Raw genomic sequence first — 19272 nt, forward strand, 5'->3', positions numbered from 1 at the left:
GCGGGACTGGCGAAGCAAAAAGGGATTGGCTGAAAAGAGGGAGGCGGAGAGGGACGGGAGCCGGCGCTTCAGCGCAGACCCGACGAGGAGCTCATAAGGGGTTTTTAGTGCGCCTGCGCGGGGGAAGGGGGCGCGGCTGGTTAGGCCAGGGATCCTCAAACTTGGCCCCTTTTCAGACTTGTGGACTTCAACTCCCAGAATTCCCCAGCCAGCCACGGCTGGCTGGGGAATTCTGGGAAGTTGAAGTCCACAAGTCTTAAAAGTGGCCAAGTTTGAAGAGCCCTGCCCTAGGCTGAAGAAGAAGAGGCGCTTTGCAAGAAGCGCGTGCGGTTTCTTGCCGGGCTCCCTCCCTCCCTGCGTGGGAAGGGTCTGCGGATTGCACCCCGTTTGTATCCAAGACTGTCCGTTTGTTTCCACAGATGGGAGAGCGGGCAGATCTTCTTCGTGGCTTGAATCAGGGGAAGAAGGAAAGTGCTTTTTTTAAAAAAAAATGCCACTGCGAACAGTAAAATAAATAAATAAATCAAAACGTCTCTGCAAGGGCTGGCAAGGAGACACTTGAATCTGGGGCCTTCTGCATACTTTTAGCAGACCCAGCAAACCCCCAATCCTGCATAAAACTATGCACTGTGCACTTGTTTTTAGATGGAAGACTATAGAAATTGAATGAATGAATGAATGAATGGTGGCTCTTGTTTTGACCCATCACGTATAAGGTAAAGGTAAAGGTTCCCCAGCACATGAGTGCTAGTCGTTTCCGACTCTAGGGGCTGGTGCTCATCTCCGTTTCAAAGCCGAAGAGCCAGCGCTTGTCCGAGGACGTCTCCGTGGTCATGTGGCCGGCATGACTAGATGCCAAAGGTGCACGGAACGCTGTTACCTTCCCACCGGAGTGGTCCCTATTTTTCTACTTGCATTTTTACATGCTTTCGAACTGCTAGGTTGGCAGAAGCTGGGACGAGTAACAGGCGCTCACTCTGTTACGCGGCACTCGGGATTCAACCCGCCAAACTGCCGATCGACCTTCTGATCGACAAGCTCAGCGTCCTAACCCACTGAGCCACCGCGTCCCTCATCACGTATACCACCAGCAAAATATTTGAGAGAGAAATAGTATTGGAAGGTAGCCTTCCCCACCCCCACCCCGTGTCTGTCATTCAACGACTGTGCAGAAGTTTCAAAAACAACTTTAGTTTAAATATTTGGAATGCTAAGAGAATAAAATTCTAATAGACTTTCTCCAAGCTCCATGCTGTTTTCTAATTCTAATTAAAGCCTCTTCAGCAGATTTCTTCAGTCTCTCAACATCCAAATCTTTCTGGTCTATTTTAGCCTTACCCAACTTGTGGGATTTATCAATATTCTGGGAACTGCAGCTTCACGGATTCCCCAGGAAATGTGGCCATTACCAGCTCTGGCATGTCTAGAAAGTGCCACTGGGAATTGCATGTTTGTTACATGCAACAACGCTAAAACCTAATCCTAAGTCTTTGGGCAGACTGTCTCTTGTCACCCAGAGTGTTTTTTTAACGACATCCAAGCATTGTGCTGATTGAAGAGTGGTTTATAGCATCTCAGCAGTGCCCGGATGACACCCACGCATGTCTCTTAGACCTCTTTGGCTCCTATGGTAAGATACCAACCAGTATTGCATTGGGAAATACATCACACCATTCAATGAAGAACTCAGATCAACTTTCTGCACAGAATATTTATTAGAACCGAATGTGGCAATTTAGAATTTGCTTCAGCGAAACCAGAAGGGCAGAGAAGAACAGCACAGCATCAAAAATAACATTTTGTAATAACCTGGCGGTGCCTGTCGAAAGCAATCTTTCCGTGATACAAGTCCTCAAGGACATAGGGCAGCAGTTCAGTTCTGCCTAAAATACCACATGGTGCTTAGGTAAACTCTGCTGTTTGCAAAACTCCACCTTTGGACAATGAACCGGAAGCAAAAGTTTACATTAAAAAGAAATCAGCAGAGAAGATATTTACTAAAAAAACAAAAAACCAGACCTCACCTGACTTGGGATTTGCCCAACTGAGATGCCTTTCCAAAATGTTAGACTACAGCTCCTGTAATTCTGAACCAGCTAAGCCCCGTGCAGGATTATGGAAGTAGGAGTCAAACATATCTGGAGAATGATGGGTTGGGCATGGCAGTAGTTTTATAAAGGTAAAGGTAAAGGCTCCCCTGCACATGCGTGCTAGTCATTTCCGACTCTAGGGGCCGGTGCTCATCTCCGTTTCAAAGCCAAAGAGCCAGGCTGGCATGACTAGACACCAAAGGCGCACGGAACACTGTTACCTTCCCACCGTAGTGGTCCCTATTTTTCTACTTGCATTTTTACGTGCTTTCAAACTGCTAGGTTGGCAGAAGCTGGGACGAGTAACAGGCGCTCACTCTGTTACACGGCACTCGGGATTCGACCCGCCAAACTGCCGACCTTCTGATGACAAGCTCAGCGTCCTAACCCACAGAGCCACCGTGTCCCTTTTTGTTTTATACCAAGGTATAATAAGTTTTATACCAAGGACTAATACTTGTGAAGATAGGAATTGTTAATTAAGTTAGATTTAATGTAGCTAAATATGACCTTCCCAGAAGACATCAAAATATGGCCCCTGGCTTTGACACTGAAAGGTCAAGGAGTCACTTTCTTGGTTGATTTTTTTCCAACAACAAAAATTTCAATGTGCCCTTTTAGATGAAGCAAGTGCAATCTGCCTGTCTCGGCATTACGGGATGAGGTCCAGATTATGTCATCTTTGACAACTAGCTACTTTTTCTACCATCATTCTTAGCAAAGGAAAACTCTTAAGGAGGGAAAGAGGAAAATGCATGTCCAGTTTGGCTGACCATCCTGCTTCTAACCCTCCATTGGGATCCAGGGAGAGAAAATTCTGACAGAGTTGCAATTAGCAAGCTGCCAACATCTGCTGGCTTTGTTGTCGTTCTGGAATCAAGCAGTTGGGAAGGTGAATTACGATACCCGTTTTTTGATCTCAACCTTCAAGGAAAGAATTAAGCACCTGCCCAACCCCGATTGCTCCTATCAAATGTAGAAGGTCTTCACTTGGCAGCATTCAGAATAAATGCTTTTGGAGATGTTCAACATCTCTCTTTTTCATTATTCCACAAACAAAATATAGGGAATCTTGTGCGCAACACCTACATTCATACCATAAAAGAACAGTGTTGGGTTATAGGAGACGTCATAGCATTCTCCCTCTTGAGATTATCCTGTATATTGCTTCATTTATTTCAAAATATGCAAAGCTAATTCTGCTGTAGATTGAGCCTCTGCTCCCACAATCTTTTCCCATGTAATTTAAGGAATTTAACTCGGGAGAAGCCTATTTCCCACCGCTTTGTACTGGCAGTTGGAAATAGGCAATGACCCAAGTTAAAATTGATATAGTGTGTAGAAAACAGAGACTGAAAATAAGGCTATGTTTCTTTCCCCCTTCTTCTTCTGCTTACTGTTTGTTAGAAGTTCCAATAAACTAATCATAGAAAAAATGATCACATCTATTCCCCCATATTTATATTCCAGATTTTTGGCTAATATACAAAAATATATTAAGCTACTAACTAAAAATCCAGTTTAAAGCTTCAGTATAACTCTCTTCACTTGAGTCTGAAAAGAATAGGTGTAAAGGAATTAAAACTCAAGAATTCTGCAAAAAAAAGTATGTTATCTTGCATATACACTTATCCTTTTAGAGACACGGGATACAAATGTGTAAGAAATTAACCATAACTGATTTCCCAACCATGAAGAATGTCTAATCTCACAACAAAATCAAAGATACTTATAAAATAGTTATTCCCCAGAGAGACAATTATGATAGGAGTAGACAGTAGACAGAAGTAGACAATAGACAGAAGAAGCTGCCTGATGCTCAGTAGGACAATTGGACCATTTAACTCAATGTTTTTCCAACTTGGGAACTTTATAATATGTGGACTTCAGCTTCCAGAATTCCATGCTGGATGGGGAACTCTGGGAGTTAAAAATCCACACATCGTAAAGTTGCCAAGTTTGAAAAACATTGAGTTAACTCAATATTTTCTTCTCTGGGTAAAACAAGAACATCATACAAAGGAGTGATTCTCCTGGCGCTTTGGATTCCAACTCCCATCAGCCTCAACCCATGGTAAAAGAATGTAGAAGACGTCACCTCAGTGCCTGATGCTTTCAAAATCAAACCCATCCCAGGGATGCCAGAAGGCAAACTTAGAGGTTTGAGATTCTTACTTCGAGCAGTTCTGGAGCGTTTCAAGCTCAAAAAGCTCCAGAAATGGTTGGGGGTGAAAAAAAAAGGTTTTTGTGCCTGATGCCTTGAGAGCTTTGGAATCAAAACATTTTGCACACCCATTTAAAATCCTTTGCATTCAAGGCACATGTTTTGGAATTGAGCATTCCTAGCTGTAGCTAAAGACTTCCCAGGGATAAATGGAATAAGAAGTGCCCCTGATGATTCAATCTTCCTCCCTCCCTCTTTTTTAAAAAAAAAACCAAAACAGATGGTCCTGCTTCCTCTCATTCCTGGTATAATGCCTGCTTTTATCAGTTGCTGGCCAAGTGGATTGAATGGATATCCAAGATGCCACCGTGGAAGGAAGAACAGAAGGACTTTGGGACAAGCCACCAAGGCAGGAGGAGGTGCAGGAGGAGCCCCCCAATGCAGCTGTTTGAAAACGAGGCAGCGATCCCTCCTATTCCTGATGCAGCATCCTCAGTGACTCTAACTCCACCTTTGCTAAACGGGAGTCACTTGGCCTGCCTGAAGATGAGGGATAACTTGAGGACATGAGGAAGGGGGTGCTTGCTGAATCAAAGAGTCCTTAGGAGAACCCGGGTACATGGATGAAGGCAGGCGTCTCTTTGGGCAGGCTGGTCCAGTCCCTGGAATCTAAGGAGAAAATTGGATAGGGAACACGTCAGCTAGGCTGACAATCCACAGGTAGAATCTTGCTAAAGAGAGATCCAATCTAGAAGTAAGGGGAAATTTTCTGACAGCAAGAACTGTCAGAAAACGGAATCGCTTGCCTCCTGGAATTGTAGATGCTCCACCGCTGGAGATTTCAAAAAGAAACTAGACAACCATTGGACTGGGAATGGCATAGGTCTTCTACCTTGAGCAGGGGGTTGGACTAGAAGACCTCCAAAGTCCCTTCCAGCCCCATGATTCCACGTTCTATGCTCTAGGCAGGATCTCCACCCACATCTCCAGATCTCTAACCCTTGTAGAACATGCTCACCTAAAAGAGCTTCTCATAGCACTTATTGCAGTGGACAATATCCCGATGAATGAAGATTTGATCCAAGAGGTCTCCCATTGGCTTGTGGCATATTCCGCACTGCGAGAGAAAAAGCAAAACAGTCGCTCTCTACTTAGCTGCAGACATGTCTTCTGCATGCCTATACAATATGCAGACTGGTGCACCAGTTGCTCTGCAGCTGACAACTTAACAAATAACCAGTGGCTCCATCTGTAATATATTTGCCATGTGACTGAAATCAGACTGTGCACGAATTCACAGGCTAAAGCTTAGGGGTGTCAGAAAGAAACTGTGAGACCTAATGACGAGGACATCCCATTATGCAGCTAGTAGATAGCTTCCCATCTACTTTCTTCTCCTGACTTATTTATTTGTATCGTGTCTTTATTATTTTTAACAATAACTCAACTCTAACACACTTTCGTACAAGAAAGAGAGAGAGAGAAAGAAAGAGAGAGAGAGAGACTGGCCCAAGGTCATCAGGTTAAGCTCTGGCCAAGCTCTCATGTTTAAGATGCGACTTAAACTCACAGTCTCTTGCTTTCTAGCCTGGTGTCTTAGCCACTAGACCAAACTGGGGCGTCTTCATAGCTCCATGAATACCACAGTTATAAGGAGCACCCTTACTTTGAAGCAATATTCGTGGCAGCTGATGTTGAGGTTCTCAATTGATATCTTGGCACAGTTGTGGATTACTCGGCCACAGTAAGTACAAATATCTTCCAAAGACCTAGGAGAAGAAAGGAAGGTGATGACAGTCCAAGACAGTGGTAAACTTTCTCCTAGCTTCACAGAACCTCATGTTGAAGAAGATACACTGTTTTCTGCACTACTGTCTATGCAACTCAGAGAGCTCTTATGGCCAAATCCTATCCGTAGGGGGCAAAACTGGTGGTGAAATGTTGGAAGACAGAGGTGTGTCGAGCACACTGTCTTGGTGTCAGTGTCTCCTGCTCTCTGTGAAATTGCAAGGACGACACTTGTCTTTTGCCTCCCACTTGAAAACACAGACTAACTGTAGGAAAAGGAGTGGCAAATTCTGAGGTCAGAGTTAAAAGAGGGATCAGCCTAGGACCCCTGCATAGCCACAAGTGAACTAAGACCACCCCCCTCCTTGAATTCTGTTTATCCTTATCTAAATCCAAGTAGGTTCTGTTAGTTGGGAATATTCCTGCGTGTAGGCATGAGCAGCAATAAATAAGTTTAATTGGACCTTCACCTGTGGACTTTTTGCATCTGGCACTGAATTCTTGATAAAATTATGTGCTGGATTTCAGGCTCACAAGCTCTGCTCAATTAATTAGTGTTAGCTGAATTCGCACAACACACAAGAATCAAATCAAATCAAAAGTGATCCCTGTAATCACAGAACACTTCCCAACAAACTTTACCAAGGGTAATTCACCCAACAAAAAAAAAAACAATAGCTAGGTTCTCACAATATTTTGGACCACAGTACAATCCCATTTCTGCCTGGTTCATGAAAACTCGGCAGTTGTCTGCTTTGGAAGGGATCCCATATCAATCCACAGCAGGAACAACATGCCGAAGGTTGGCTATACCTTTTTGAAGGTGTGCTATTTAGGTAGCTGGAACTGCTGTGGCTTGGATTCTCAAGTTCAGACAAGTCAACCAAACTGCGACTGGAGAAGGAAAGGCATGAATGAACAAAGCACGGTGAGTGGGGGGGAAAAGGTACTAATGTGAAGATAACAGGAGAAAATAATCAAAGGACCCCCAAAACTAAACGTGGGCCCGATCAAACATCGCAAGCAAATTCTTCTGATTGGCATGAGATTTTTTCCTGCATTGCAAACAGAACTGCTGGCTTGCCTTCCTCACCTGTTGTAACGCGGGGAGGAGGACAGTTCCATGCTTTTGATGGATTCTTTCACAAAGAGGAGGCCTTTGCTACAGGGGGCGAAAGAGATGCACATTTCAGAGGAGGCACTGATCGATAAGGAATGTAATATCTGCTGTGTTGAAAAGCTAGAAGAAAGAGTTTCCCCCCTTCAAAAGAACTCCCTCTTTCTTCGGTATACGCTACCCTGATGCAGAGGGATCTGAATCATAATTAGAAAAATTCTTCTGTTCAAAGGAAGCAGGGAGATCCTTTGCCTCGGAATCAGTCAAAGTCCTGCAAGAGAAAGAAATCTGAAACACTATAGCATCACGTTTGCGGGTCAGAATAGTCAAACTTGGTTGTCGTGCTTTCTAGGCAAGATAATTTCCTTTCATCCTCCCTTTGCAAAACAGAAGTCAGCAATGTGCAAGCGACACACATGGATAACAACGCGTCTACCCATCCAGGTATATCCTGCGGGTTCTGAGATAAGCTGCTGTAAAATGAATAGCTCAGGACAAAATCTTTAGGAAAGCCAGCCTATATATACAAAGAATCAAAGGAACAAGTGACTGTAATGCCATCTGCAGGGTGATTTGAGATATTGTAAAAACAGGAGAAGAAAATGTCTTGTAAGGATAGTTGGCTGCATAGATAAATGGGTACCCTACGTTTAGGGGAAAATTTACTTTTTTTTCTTTTTATTTTTGGTGCCTTGCAATTAGTCTCGATTCCTAGCAACTGCCTGGACAAGTCCTTGCAGTTTTCTGGGCAACATTTCAGAAGCAGCTTACCATAGGTTTTTTTTTCCCTAGGGCTGAGAGAGAATGACTGGTCCAAGGTCACTTGGCTGGGCTTTGTGCCCTGATATATATATATTTTAAAAAATATTCCAATAATTCATATATATATATGTATATATATGTATATGTATATATATATATATATATATATATATATATATATATATATATATATATATATATATATATATATATATATATATATATATATATATATATATATATATATATATATATATGCGTTAACATTAGGGTATTCACTTCTTTAACTTTACCTTCCACTCTCTGTGTCACAGATGTCCTTGTAAAAAGGCACTCTGTGGCTTTTTGGAATATTAATCCCAGCATCTCTGAAGGGGTAGTAAGACGTACTAGGAAGAAATGTAGATATGTATTAATTCAAGTCTTAACACACACACACAAAAATACACCCGTAACAACAAATGAAATGATGTAATGAACATACAAGAGAGGGAATTCCGAATGCTAAGATCCAGACCTTTATTCTGAACATTACTCAGCTTAGTCGAATTACAGAATAACAGAGTAATAGAGTTGGGAGGAATCTTGGAGGTCTTCTAGTCCAACACCCTGATCAGGTAGGAAACCCTATACCAGGGGTAGGCAACCTTGGCTCTTTTACGACTCGTGGATTTCAACTCCCAGAATTCCTGACCCTGCTATGCTGGCTCAGGAATTCTTGGAGTTGAAGTCCAAGAGTCGTAAAAGAGCCAAGGTTGCCTACCCCTGCCCTATACAATTTCAGAAAAAGTTACCGTATGTCCTGAACATAATGTCCTAAGCTTACTATAACTTTGCTTTTTTACAATGCTCATCCTGGGGTTTTTTTCCCCCATTCTGAATTCTCTCTTGGCAAAACCAGCCTCCCATCCCACCCCCCACCCCCCAGGGGCTAGATTGTATCATGGGGGGAAAACAATGCAAGCCATTCCCCTACTCTTCACTGAAGATGTGAGCTTACCAAAGATCAAGCTTGTAATCGTTAGGGAAATCTTCAAGAAAACACTTTTTTTAAATAATAAAAAAGCAGTTCTGGAGAACACAGCCTCTTCTTGGCCAGATCATTTTACAGCTTTAAGAAAGATTTATTTTACTTTATAAGATAGTTGAAACGTTTGCGATTGGTCATTTATTAAAACAGAATGGCCGTAGAAATGTCACCTGCTTCTGGGTCAGTTCTCAGATTGGATTTGCAAACCATATTTCCCCTGTCGCTCCTCAAGGTGCTTCCTTTAAGATTTCTAAATTCTAGTGGGCTCTCTTCCTTAAAATCTTTGCTCTTAAACATTGACTTAGAAATCTTAAAGATGGAGAAATATTTCAGATAAATAAAGGCTTAAGAATATGCCAGTAATGCCCAGGAGCCTCGCCCCCCCACCCCCAAAGGACTGCTATACCATAAGAGGCCAGAAGTTCATTGCAAGTCTACGAGTGCTAATTGATATGTAAAGATGAAAATTTAGAAATTATGGCTCTCAAACATGATAGATCTCAGGTTGAGGAGGAAGAAAACGACAGGAGAATGTACAGTGTCTCTATAGCTTGCTACTGTACGCTAAACGCTGATTGGCTTCTTTGTGGTCCCTGCTTTCCGCTTTTCTAAATTATTTAATTGGACCGCTCTTCAGATTGATGAGGCTTTTCAACAGACAAATGCCCCCTCCAAGACTTATGAAGACATACATCCTCTCTAAAGTAGGACATTTGGGCCATCTCCTCATCCCTAGGAATGACCCACTTCTTTTGATCTCGAATTATTGCCTCATTACCGTCTGCTGTTGAATGGCTGATTGTACAAGTAGGAAGCTATTCCGCGGTTGAGTCCCAACGTTCTGCGGTTGTAAAGTTGATTGGTCCTGTTTGTCCCATTCCTAGACTCTGAAGATCTGATAAAATGGCCAGCTTGGTGATCCAGAGGTGAAAAAATCCTGAGATCAATGTCCAACACAGGGAGGATTGTAAACTGGGTTTTCTGTGACTGGTTTAACATGCTAAAAGTAGTTAGTCCCTCTAAAGAAAAAAATAAAAGAAATCCTGTCTCTCTCTCTCAGAGGACAGTTGGTTAGAAGGTTACTTTCCAGAAATTACCAGTTTAGGTAATCCATAAACATGGAAGATTTCTGGGAATAAGCATCTGGGAATAAGTAGCATCCTCCAGATGTAAAGAGGTTGAGTGGAAAGGAAAACCAGCCACATCTGCCTGGGGTTGAAGAAGCAAATGTCAAATAGTTTGCAAAAATGACAAACTATTGTAATGCTAACAGGAGACGGAAAAGACCAACCAAGATTACAATCCTAACCATATATACTTGGAAGTTAGTTATTAGAACTCAAAGGCTCTAGCATCCAAGTAATATGCTGAGAATTATGATGAAGGAGAATGTATCAAAAGGAAAGAGAAAATGAAAATATCCGAAAGAAGAAGAACAAACTCTAGAAACGACTCCAACCTTAAGAATGGAAAATATTGACAGGAATGTAAGTAGCCCATTTCATGAGTTACTTCTCATGAAATGTGTTCAGTATAAAATAATTCTTCAAATAGCACTCAAAAATATTTGGCTATTTGCTGAGGAATTTAGAATCCCAAAATCCACTGGGAAGAACTTGGAGGAGGGGGGGCAGAAGATGGGAAATGAGGAAGAGAGATGGATAAACAATGCATAATAAATATCATATATCCAGTCTTTAAAACATGCCTTATCATACTTCTTTGTAGCATAGCTGAATTGACTGTGAAAATGCAGATTAGGTTTTCTATCAAAACGAAGGGAGGACATCGTTAAAATTATTCTCATGAGATGCTTATAATCACCTGGCAAAGAGCATTTTTGGGCATCTCCTGTTCAGGATCAGCTAAGAGCTATAATCACCAAGATTTTAAAAAAAGATCTCTAAAGTAAAATTAATTTCAGCTTCTTAAAGGGATTGAACACCATGAAACAAAAATGTAACGCAATTCAAGAGAAGGAAAACACTCTTTATGCTGCATAACAGCCAAACTGCTTAGAACAAATTCACTGATCACGAGAAACATAAAATTAACATGATGGGAAAAAGATGCACCAATTGAACAAAAAGCATTTGTAGAATAATTTCCTATTATCTGGTTTGCGAAACTTCACAAGGTGTGTGAATGCTCTCAAATACTGGAATACTGCTATTGCGGTCACCCCTACTCCTTCTTTTCTCTAGACTAAAGGTAAAGGTAAAGGTAAAGGTTCCCCGCACATGCGTGCTAGTCGTTTCCGACTCTAGGGGCCGGTGCTCATCTCCGTTTCAAAGCCGAAGAGCCAGCGCTTGTCCGAGGACGTCTCCGTGGTCATGTGGCCGGCATGACTAGACGCCAAAGGCGCACAGAACGCTGTTACCTTCCCACCGGAGCGGTCCCTATTTTTCTACTTGCATTTTTACGTGCTTTCGAACTGCTAGGTTGGCAGAAGCTGGGACAAGTAACAGGCGCTCACTCTGTTACGCGGCACTCGGGATTCGACCCGCCAAACTGCCGATCTTCTGATCGACAAGCTCAGCGTCCTAACCCACTGAGCCACCGCGTCCCTTTAGACTAGTCAAACCCAAATCCTGCAACCGTTCTTCATATGCTTTCAAATGTATTAGATTGTTTCTGTTCAGTATTTTGTGTCCCAAAATACAGTCTGAGAGACAGAAATGAAAGTGAGGAACAAGCATTAATAGCAGATAGTGGTCCATCTGTACCCCAGTATTATTATCTACCAGTAGTTGTGGTGTCCTTGTTGAGCTCAAAGACAAATACGTAGAAGAAAAGTATGGGGTTTTTTGTCCATCAAATGCCACATGCTTGTCCTGATTTTATTACATATCAGACTTGAAGCCCCTGGCTGAATATGTTTTTTTTTATTGAAAAGTTTTACAATACATTTTATCTTTAACAATCCCTCCCCCCCTCCCTCCACCCAACCCTTCCTAACCCTCCCTAACCCTCCCCCCCTTCCCCCCTCCCCCCTCCCCGACTTCCCAGAGCTAAATACAAGGTATAAAAGTAAAAACAATCATAAACAACCATATGTTAGCAACAATAAACTATTAAGTCTATTGCACTCTAGCTCATATGAAATGACTAGAAGCAATACTAATATCACATAAAAAAACTTATACAAATGCTAAATGAAACTTTTTGGTCCCATATTTGTTCTGGACCTGGCTGAATATGTTAAAGCTAAGAAATATGAATCTAATCCAAGAACTCAGAAGCTCAAATCTTATTTCTCAAAGGAACTTAGAAGATTCCAAAGTTTCCTTTCCTTTCCTTTCCCTGTTTCTAACCGATGCCCAAAATCAACTTGCTAATTTCAAAGGCATAACAAACAGATTGAGGTGAGGAGGATGCACCCTTACCACCTGACATGTTGAATCAAGAGGGATTTTTTTTAAATAAAAATGAGCCTTTGAAAGGAACCACAGGAAGCTGGGAACCAAGAAAGAAAAAGATTGTACAATCAAAAATATAGAAGAGCTGAGGTATTTTTTGGCCACTTCATTACTGAACAAGGCTGCATTTTGTTCACAAGAGTCTTTCCGACCTTCTCTTCTTCTTTTAAAGATATTTCAAAGCCAAATCTGCTTTCCTTGAGTTGAAGGAGAAGAGGCAGGAAATATAAAATAACGCTGGACAATTACTGTGCGCAACATAGGGTTTCACCAAGGTGTCGGGAGCAGACAAGGTGCCCTTACCTGTCTGAATCTTCATCTGGGAGCAAAGTGCCAGTTCCTTACCTGTCTGACTCTTCATCCGATCTCTGATCTCTGTACTGGTTATATGGGGAGGTAATTCTACTCTCTGTAGCAAAGGAACTGCACCTGCCAAGGGAGAAAAGGGAATGACTTATTTACTTCTGCCCTCCAGGGATTCTCATTTGAGCAGAAACTGGTAGGGCAGATGCATCAAAAGGTCTGCTGAGCTTCTGTTCCTCCCAAAACAAGGACAGGAATTTCTACAAGTGGTCCTTGCTTAATGACTCTCATCCAGAGGCTGTTCAGACTTACGAGGACACTGAATAAGTGGTACTTATGGCCAGTGGTGGGATTCAAATACATGAACATCCCGTTCTCTGTGTGGATGCCACTTCTGGAAGTCTATTCTGGGCCTGGGCAACAAAAAAATTAGCTACTGGTTCCGCCAAAGTGGTGCGAACCGGCTGAATCCCACCACTGCTTATGACCAGCCCTTGAGGTTGAGGCTACTGCATCGCAGTTGCGGTCATGTGATTGTAATTGGGGCATTTGGCAACCAGCTAAATGCTCCAGAGTTCCACAGTCACACGCTTTGTGATTTGTGTCCATCTTGGCTGGCTTCCTACAAGCAAAATCAAGGGGGAAGCCAGAAGGAAATCAGAAGGATCCCACAAGGTCCTCGCTTAGCAGCCCAGTATGGTCCTCGCTTAACGATTGCAACCAGGATTGCCAGCACTGCTGTTGCTAAGCAAGGAGTTCATGTGACACCATGACCATATTGCTTGGCAACAGAAATTCTGGCCCCAATGACCATCGTTAAGCAAGGACTACGAGTAGTCTCTTAGTTTGCAGCAAAAGATCACATTCTACCTCATTTCAACCAGCCAGAATCCTTTGCCCAAACTTTATATGTTGTACACAACATTTTGCTATTCCCTTGGAAATGATAAAGATTAAACGTTAAATTTAAAATATTAATGGACCTAATGTATTAGGTCATTGACTGTCTAAAAGATGGAATGTTAAATTAAGATATGCATAAACTGAAGATTATTGATAAATGCTAGAAAGTTATTTTTTGTTTGACTGATAGAATAAGAATTGTGTTGGTTTGAATAGGAGACAGTATATATTAAGGGGGAAAGAGAGGGAATTCGGTGTTGTAATATTTTGAGATCTGAACTGATGATATTTAAATGCAATGAAATTATTGTACTCAGCCACCACGTTGCTTTTCAAATATGTAAATGTAGTAATTAGAAAATTAATTAAAAAACTTAAATTAAAAAAAACATTTTGCTATTCCCAAAATTGCAAATTCACCTGGAAATCTCCACATCGGATTCCTCCCTCTTGGGAGTACTTAAAAGTTCACACTGGATCCCGGTGGTACTCAGACTGTTTCCTCCAAGCTGTAGCTCAGACCTGGAAGGAAAAAAAAGAACCCATAGAGGTGAATATTTGTAGCTCACGGTTGAACTGTGGAGTCCCTGGTGCTCACTGAGTTAATCAGACTAGGACTGATGGCCTTACCTAGTTGGGTAATGAAACGTCTGCAAGAAGCAACCAAGCTCAGAGAGCACCAAGGACTCCACAAAGATAAGAACATTGGCAAATCTGTTCTTCTAAAACCTTGCTGCCTAGCGTTCCCAGGCCTTTTCCCTGCAACCTCCAATTTTATTGGAGATTTTTTATTCTTTTTCAATTGTGCTTTAGAAGTGCTTTTAAATGCAAAACATTAAGCTGCCGGGAAAAGTCATACATCATCATCATCATCATCATCATCATCATCATCATATTATTATTATTATTATTATTATTATTATTATTATTATTATTATTATTATTATTATTAGTATTATTATTATTATTATTATTATTATTATACCTTCTAGATTTCTGTGGGTTCATTCAAACTGGAATGATGGGCATTTTTTTCATAAACCTGCAGTGATTTGCTTAAAATCTGTGGCAAAAAGTTCGTAAAATAGGGCAAAATTCTCTTAACGACTGCCTTGCTTAGCCGTGGAAATTTTGGCCTCAGTTGTGATCGTAAGTCGAGGACTTGCAATAGAAATCTTTTAGGAAGCAGGCTTATGACAGGGTCCGGAGATATTTGTCCCATTTCTCTTCCATACCTTTTTGAGTCAGCACCCTCATTGTTGTCCATGTGAGTGGATGTTCTGTAGCCCGTTCCTGGGGATACTTCAGTGTTTTCCCTGGTGAAAAAAGGAAGTCAGAAAGAGATGAAGATCTGAACTTGTCACTGAAGAAAACCTGAGTTTGGTTGTGTTTCTCTTCCCTCCTCTTCCCTTCTCTCTCTCTCTCTCTCTCTCTCTCTCTCTCTCTCTCTCTCTCTCTCTCTCTCTCTCTCTCTTTTTTTTTTTTCTATCTCCTTTTTCTCTTTCTGTTTCTCTCTCTCTCTTTTCTTTCTTTCCTTTCTTTTTCTCTCTCCTTTCTCTTTCTCTTTCTTTCTTTCTTTCTCTCTCCTTTTCTCTTTCTCTTTTTTTGCTCTCTTTCTATGTGTGTGTGTGTGTGTGTGTGTGTGTGTGTTAGCTTGTAAGCCTACGGAGAGAGAAACCATTCTTAATTTTTGAAAACTGAATAGGGAGATTAATTAAAGTGTGCAATCAATTAAATCACCTTTTCTTGGAGAAAATCACCTAGAAAACCTGATGAGCTTCCATGGAGTCATAAGCCCTATGATAGAAAGGTATTTGTCTTATGCTGTGTTGTCCCCGTAAAACAAGGGGGTTCTTAATTTTTGAGGAATTACTCATAGCATCGTTCTTACAAGCTGGTGCTGGCCAACAGTTCCCATTAACTTTACTTAGCAAGCCCATCCAAGTCTAGCACACCTGTGTTTGTTCTACATCCAAGAACTTTGGAAAACTCAAAATAAATATTTAACCAACGTGCTTGTTGGGATTAAGGCAAGGATTATCCAAGCGTGTTATTTGGAATTTTTCTTAAGGAATGATCTCAGTTTACTGAGTGCTGAGAATTCTCCCTGAGTTCTTACTTTTCTGTAGTTGGCTGATGATGGCACCATTCTGCAGCTTTTGAGTCTGGATCCTTAGGTTTACTTTCTCCATTGGAGACTTCAGGTTTGAGCTCCGGAGATGATCTGTTGAGAAAATGATCGTCTTCCATAAAAGATCCTGTTTCTCATTTTCCCATTTTGCCATTCAAAATCCCTGCCAAAAAAAAATGCTCGAAACTGCCTTAAATAGGGCATTTGATCAACCTTCATTTTCAAAAGGGCTGCAGCACGAAACGTGTTGCGTATCGCTAATCAGGAGCAGTTCATTTCTCTCAGCTTCAGAAGCTGATCGGGGGTCTTTAAGAGCATTCTCCCTCAACCCAACCTATCCTCCAGAATTGTGGTGTTGAAGGATGGAAAGGGACTACGAAACTATTCTGTAAACCTCAGCCTGAACTGCTAAGATAGAAATCCAACAAAAGTGTTGTTTTGAAAAAGGGCTTACTTGTCGAAAAATGTGTGACTCTGCATTTCATTCTTCTCACTGTGGTTAGAAAACAAGTGACGTTAAAAAACATTTCTTCATATTTGAAAGATCAATCGCAACAGAGATACATTGTGGAATGGAGAAGATGGATTGAATATATTTAGAATAAATATGGGACTAAAAAGTATCATTTAGCATTTGAATAAGTAGCGGATTTTTTATGACGTATAATTAGTTAATAGTTATTTTATTAATATTTTGATTATGGAAAGTTAAAGTGTGATAGAATTTAATGTTTTATTATTGTTGTTAGCATATTTTAGATTATGCTTGTTTGTATTATTATACCCTGTATTCAGCTCTGGGAAGTCGGGGAGGGGGGAGGGGAGGGGAGGGGGAGGCGGAGGAGGGGGTTTTTTGTATTTAAAATTGTATTGTAAAACTTTTCAATTAAAAAAAAAATTCTTCATCCTTTGTACTTCCTTCCTAAACCCTCAACTGACCAATAACTAGCTTCTCCATTGTTGGCTGGGGGCATTCACAGAGAAGGGAGGAGGATCAAAAGAGTTAAGGTATTTGCCTGTCGCTGCGACGGAAGCCCCACTCATCTTTCTGTGCCTGGCATGCAAACACCCCTGTTGCCAGCCTTGAAACTCAAAAACGCCATTGCACATTCTTCAGCGAGCAGTAGAAGACTGCAAAAAATAAAGTCCCACCAGGGTCCTGTCTCCCACCCAGCCATCTACAGTCTGTTTCAAGGGGCATTCAAAACATCTCAGTATTCACAACTGAGGGCTTCAAAAGCAGCCCAAGTTATTCTTTTTCTGCATAATTTATCAAAAGAGAAATGATAGAAACAGTTTACTTGGGCAATTTAGAATTATAGAGTTGGAAGGGATCTTGTAGGTCTTCTAATCCAGAGGTCTCCAACCTTTTGGGCACCAGGGACCGGTTTTGTGGAGAAAGGTTTTTCCACTGACTGGAGAGTGTGTGGTTTTGTGTGCTGCCTGCATCCCACAGATGGGGCTTCGCTTGTTTGTGCGAACCAGTTGCTGGCATGCCGCGGCCCGGTGCTGGTCAAATGGACCGGGGGTTGGGGACCGCTGTTCTAGTCCAACCCCATGCCAAAGGCAGGAGATCTTATCCCATCCTAGTTAAATGGTTGTCCAGTCTATTCATGAAAACCTCCAGCGATGTTGGACCCACAACTCTGGGAGGCAAGCTGTTCCACTGATTAATTGATTAATTGGTCAGGAATGTCCTTAGTTCCAGGTCTCTCTTTAATGCTTCCACCCATTGCTTCTTGTCCTGCAGGTACTTTACAGAGGATAGTTTGGACTCGTGTGGACTTTTTTTTTTTTAATTCCATTTATATCCCGCCCTTCTCCGAAGACTCAGGGCGGCTTACAAGCTTAGCAGTAGCCTTCATTCTATGTATATGCCTGCTTATTAGGGCTTTCACACACACCCCAAGCGGCATTATTACAAAGTCAGCTTAATTGCCCCCAACAATCTGGGTCCTCTTTACCTTCTTTTTGGAGAGGTAGGGATGCTGGGGACAGAATCACGTCCAGAACTCATTTCATACTTCTCGTCTGACTTGTTACTGGAAAAGGAAAACAAACTATGGTTCAGTTAAGCAGGGGGGGTGGGTGGCTAAAAGAATCATACTGAGAAATTGAAGACGTGATATTATGGAATGAGAGACAGGTTGTTTCTAATGGTTAAGACACCAAACAAGAAACTAGGAGCCTGGGAGTTCTAGTCTTGCCTTAGCCATGAAAGCTGGCTGGGTGGCTTTGAGTCACTCACGAGGAGTTGGTGAGTTCTAGTCCTGCCTTAGCCATGAAAGCTGGCTGGGTGGCTTTGAGTCACTCACCAGGAATTGGTGAGTTCTAGTCCTGCCTTAGCCACGAAAGCTGGCTGGGTGGCTTTGAGTCACTCACCAGGAGTTGGTGAGTTCTAGTCCTGCCTTAGCCACAAAAGCTGGCTGGGTGACTTTAGGCCAGTTCCTCTCTTTCAGCCCACATGTCAGTTTGGGGCGAGAAGTCAGTCAGTCAATTCCTGTTGCAACCAATGGCTCACTACTCGGCAGATCCAAAAAAAAAGCAAACTCTGCACTTGTACATGCCCCCAGTTTAACCAAAAGAAAGTTTAAAAACATCTTGCTCCTTAAAACACACAAGCAGCTTGAAAATCCCCAGATAAACCAACAAATCTAAGATACCTTATCTGGGGTTTGTCGTGGACATTACCTTCTTTCCACAGATGTAGAGTGATTGAATGAAGTTTCAAGGTAGGGTTTTGAGGCCACATTTCTGCTGCTGCTTGTATCAACACTATAAAAGCAAAGAGAGAGAAAAAAGCATTCTTTAATGTGGAGTCCATGATATTTGTAGGTGAAAGTTGCTATGATATGTAAGCATTACATCTATTTTTTTGATCACCATATTGAGCGCCAATAGGCTTCAAAAGTCAATTCAGAGTTCTGATCTATAAAGGCTATACATCTTCCATTGAATCTATTTTTCTCTGAGCCTGACATTTTGGTTCAGCCATGTTGGGCATTTGCTAAATGAAAATCTGGGAACCTTCCAAAGATACTGCTTAAGTCCAATTTCATAGAGAGGTTCTTGTCTCTATGGAGACCTTACGATGGGTTGTTTCCTTAACATAACGTGAATCCGAACACAGGAGATGTGCCTTTTTGTAATTTACAGTGGCTATAACCTGATCAAGATAGCAACTTGCAATTGAAGTTTCCACCGGCAAGCTTAACGGCTACTACAACACACTATTTTACTTGCTGGATGGTAATGTACTATTTTAAAGAATTTAACACACTTAAGTTGCTAATAGCAGTGTCATTATGCCATCACACTGTCGAGAAATATCTTTCCAAAATTCTTTTCTCATTTAAAAGAAGTTTCAAAGCAGATTAATAGTTTGCAGCCAGGTTGATTGCTGTGTTATTGGATGGGGAAAAAAATACAGATTATACTAACCTGGTTCTCCCAGAAGTATTGGCTAACCTTGATTCACTCTGGGGAGACTCCGAAGTTCTTCTTTCACCATTAGTGCTGCTGACAAACCCAAAAGAAGTCCAGTTAATTTGCATATTGTGATTCC

The 19272-nt window shown here is 41.7% G+C and overlaps 1 protein-coding gene across 1 annotated transcript; it reads right to left on the bottom strand.

Annotated features, from left to right (window-relative positions):
• Nucleotides 1–1706: 1706 nt before the first annotated feature.
• Nucleotides 1707–19215, bottom strand: LOC308673229 (uncharacterized protein). The gene is made up of 15 exons (XM_081336772.1): nt 19149–19215; nt 18399–18482; nt 17672–17749; nt 16162–16200; nt 15696–15800; nt 14812–14892; nt 13997–14098; nt 12716–12799; nt 8215–8310; nt 7341–7430; nt 7136–7204; nt 6856–6936; nt 5921–6023; nt 5273–5371; nt 1707–4923 (listed from the first exon to the last, which is right to left on the bottom strand). Exons 3-14 carry the CDS (start codon nt 17722–17724, stop codon nt 5273–5275), a joined length of 1002 nt encoding a protein of 333 aa, XP_081192898.1. The 5' UTR covers nt 17725–17749; nt 18399–18482; nt 19149–19215; the 3' UTR covers nt 1707–4923.
• Nucleotides 19216–19272: the final 57 nt, after the last annotated feature.

Source organism: Vipera berus, assembly GCF_964194415.1.
Source record: "Vipera berus genome assembly, chromosome: 11".
NCBI lineage: Eukaryota > Metazoa > Chordata > Lepidosauria > Squamata > Viperidae > Vipera > Vipera berus.

Excerpts from the sequence above, each read along its gene's own strand:
- LOC308673229 (XM_081336772.1), bottom strand. The coding sequence starts at position 17,724 with ATGAGTTCTGGACGTGATTCTGTCCCCAGCATCCCTACCTCTCCAAAA. Across the intron at positions 7,205-7,340 it reads TCAGATCCCTCTGCATCAGG|CAAAGGCCTCCTCTTTGTGA; the intron begins GTAGCGTATACC and ends CGCCCCCTGTAG. Across the intron at positions 6,024-6,855 it reads AATAGCACACCTTCAAAAAG|GTCTTTGGAAGATATTTGTA; the intron begins GTATAGCCAACC and ends TTCTTCTCCTAG.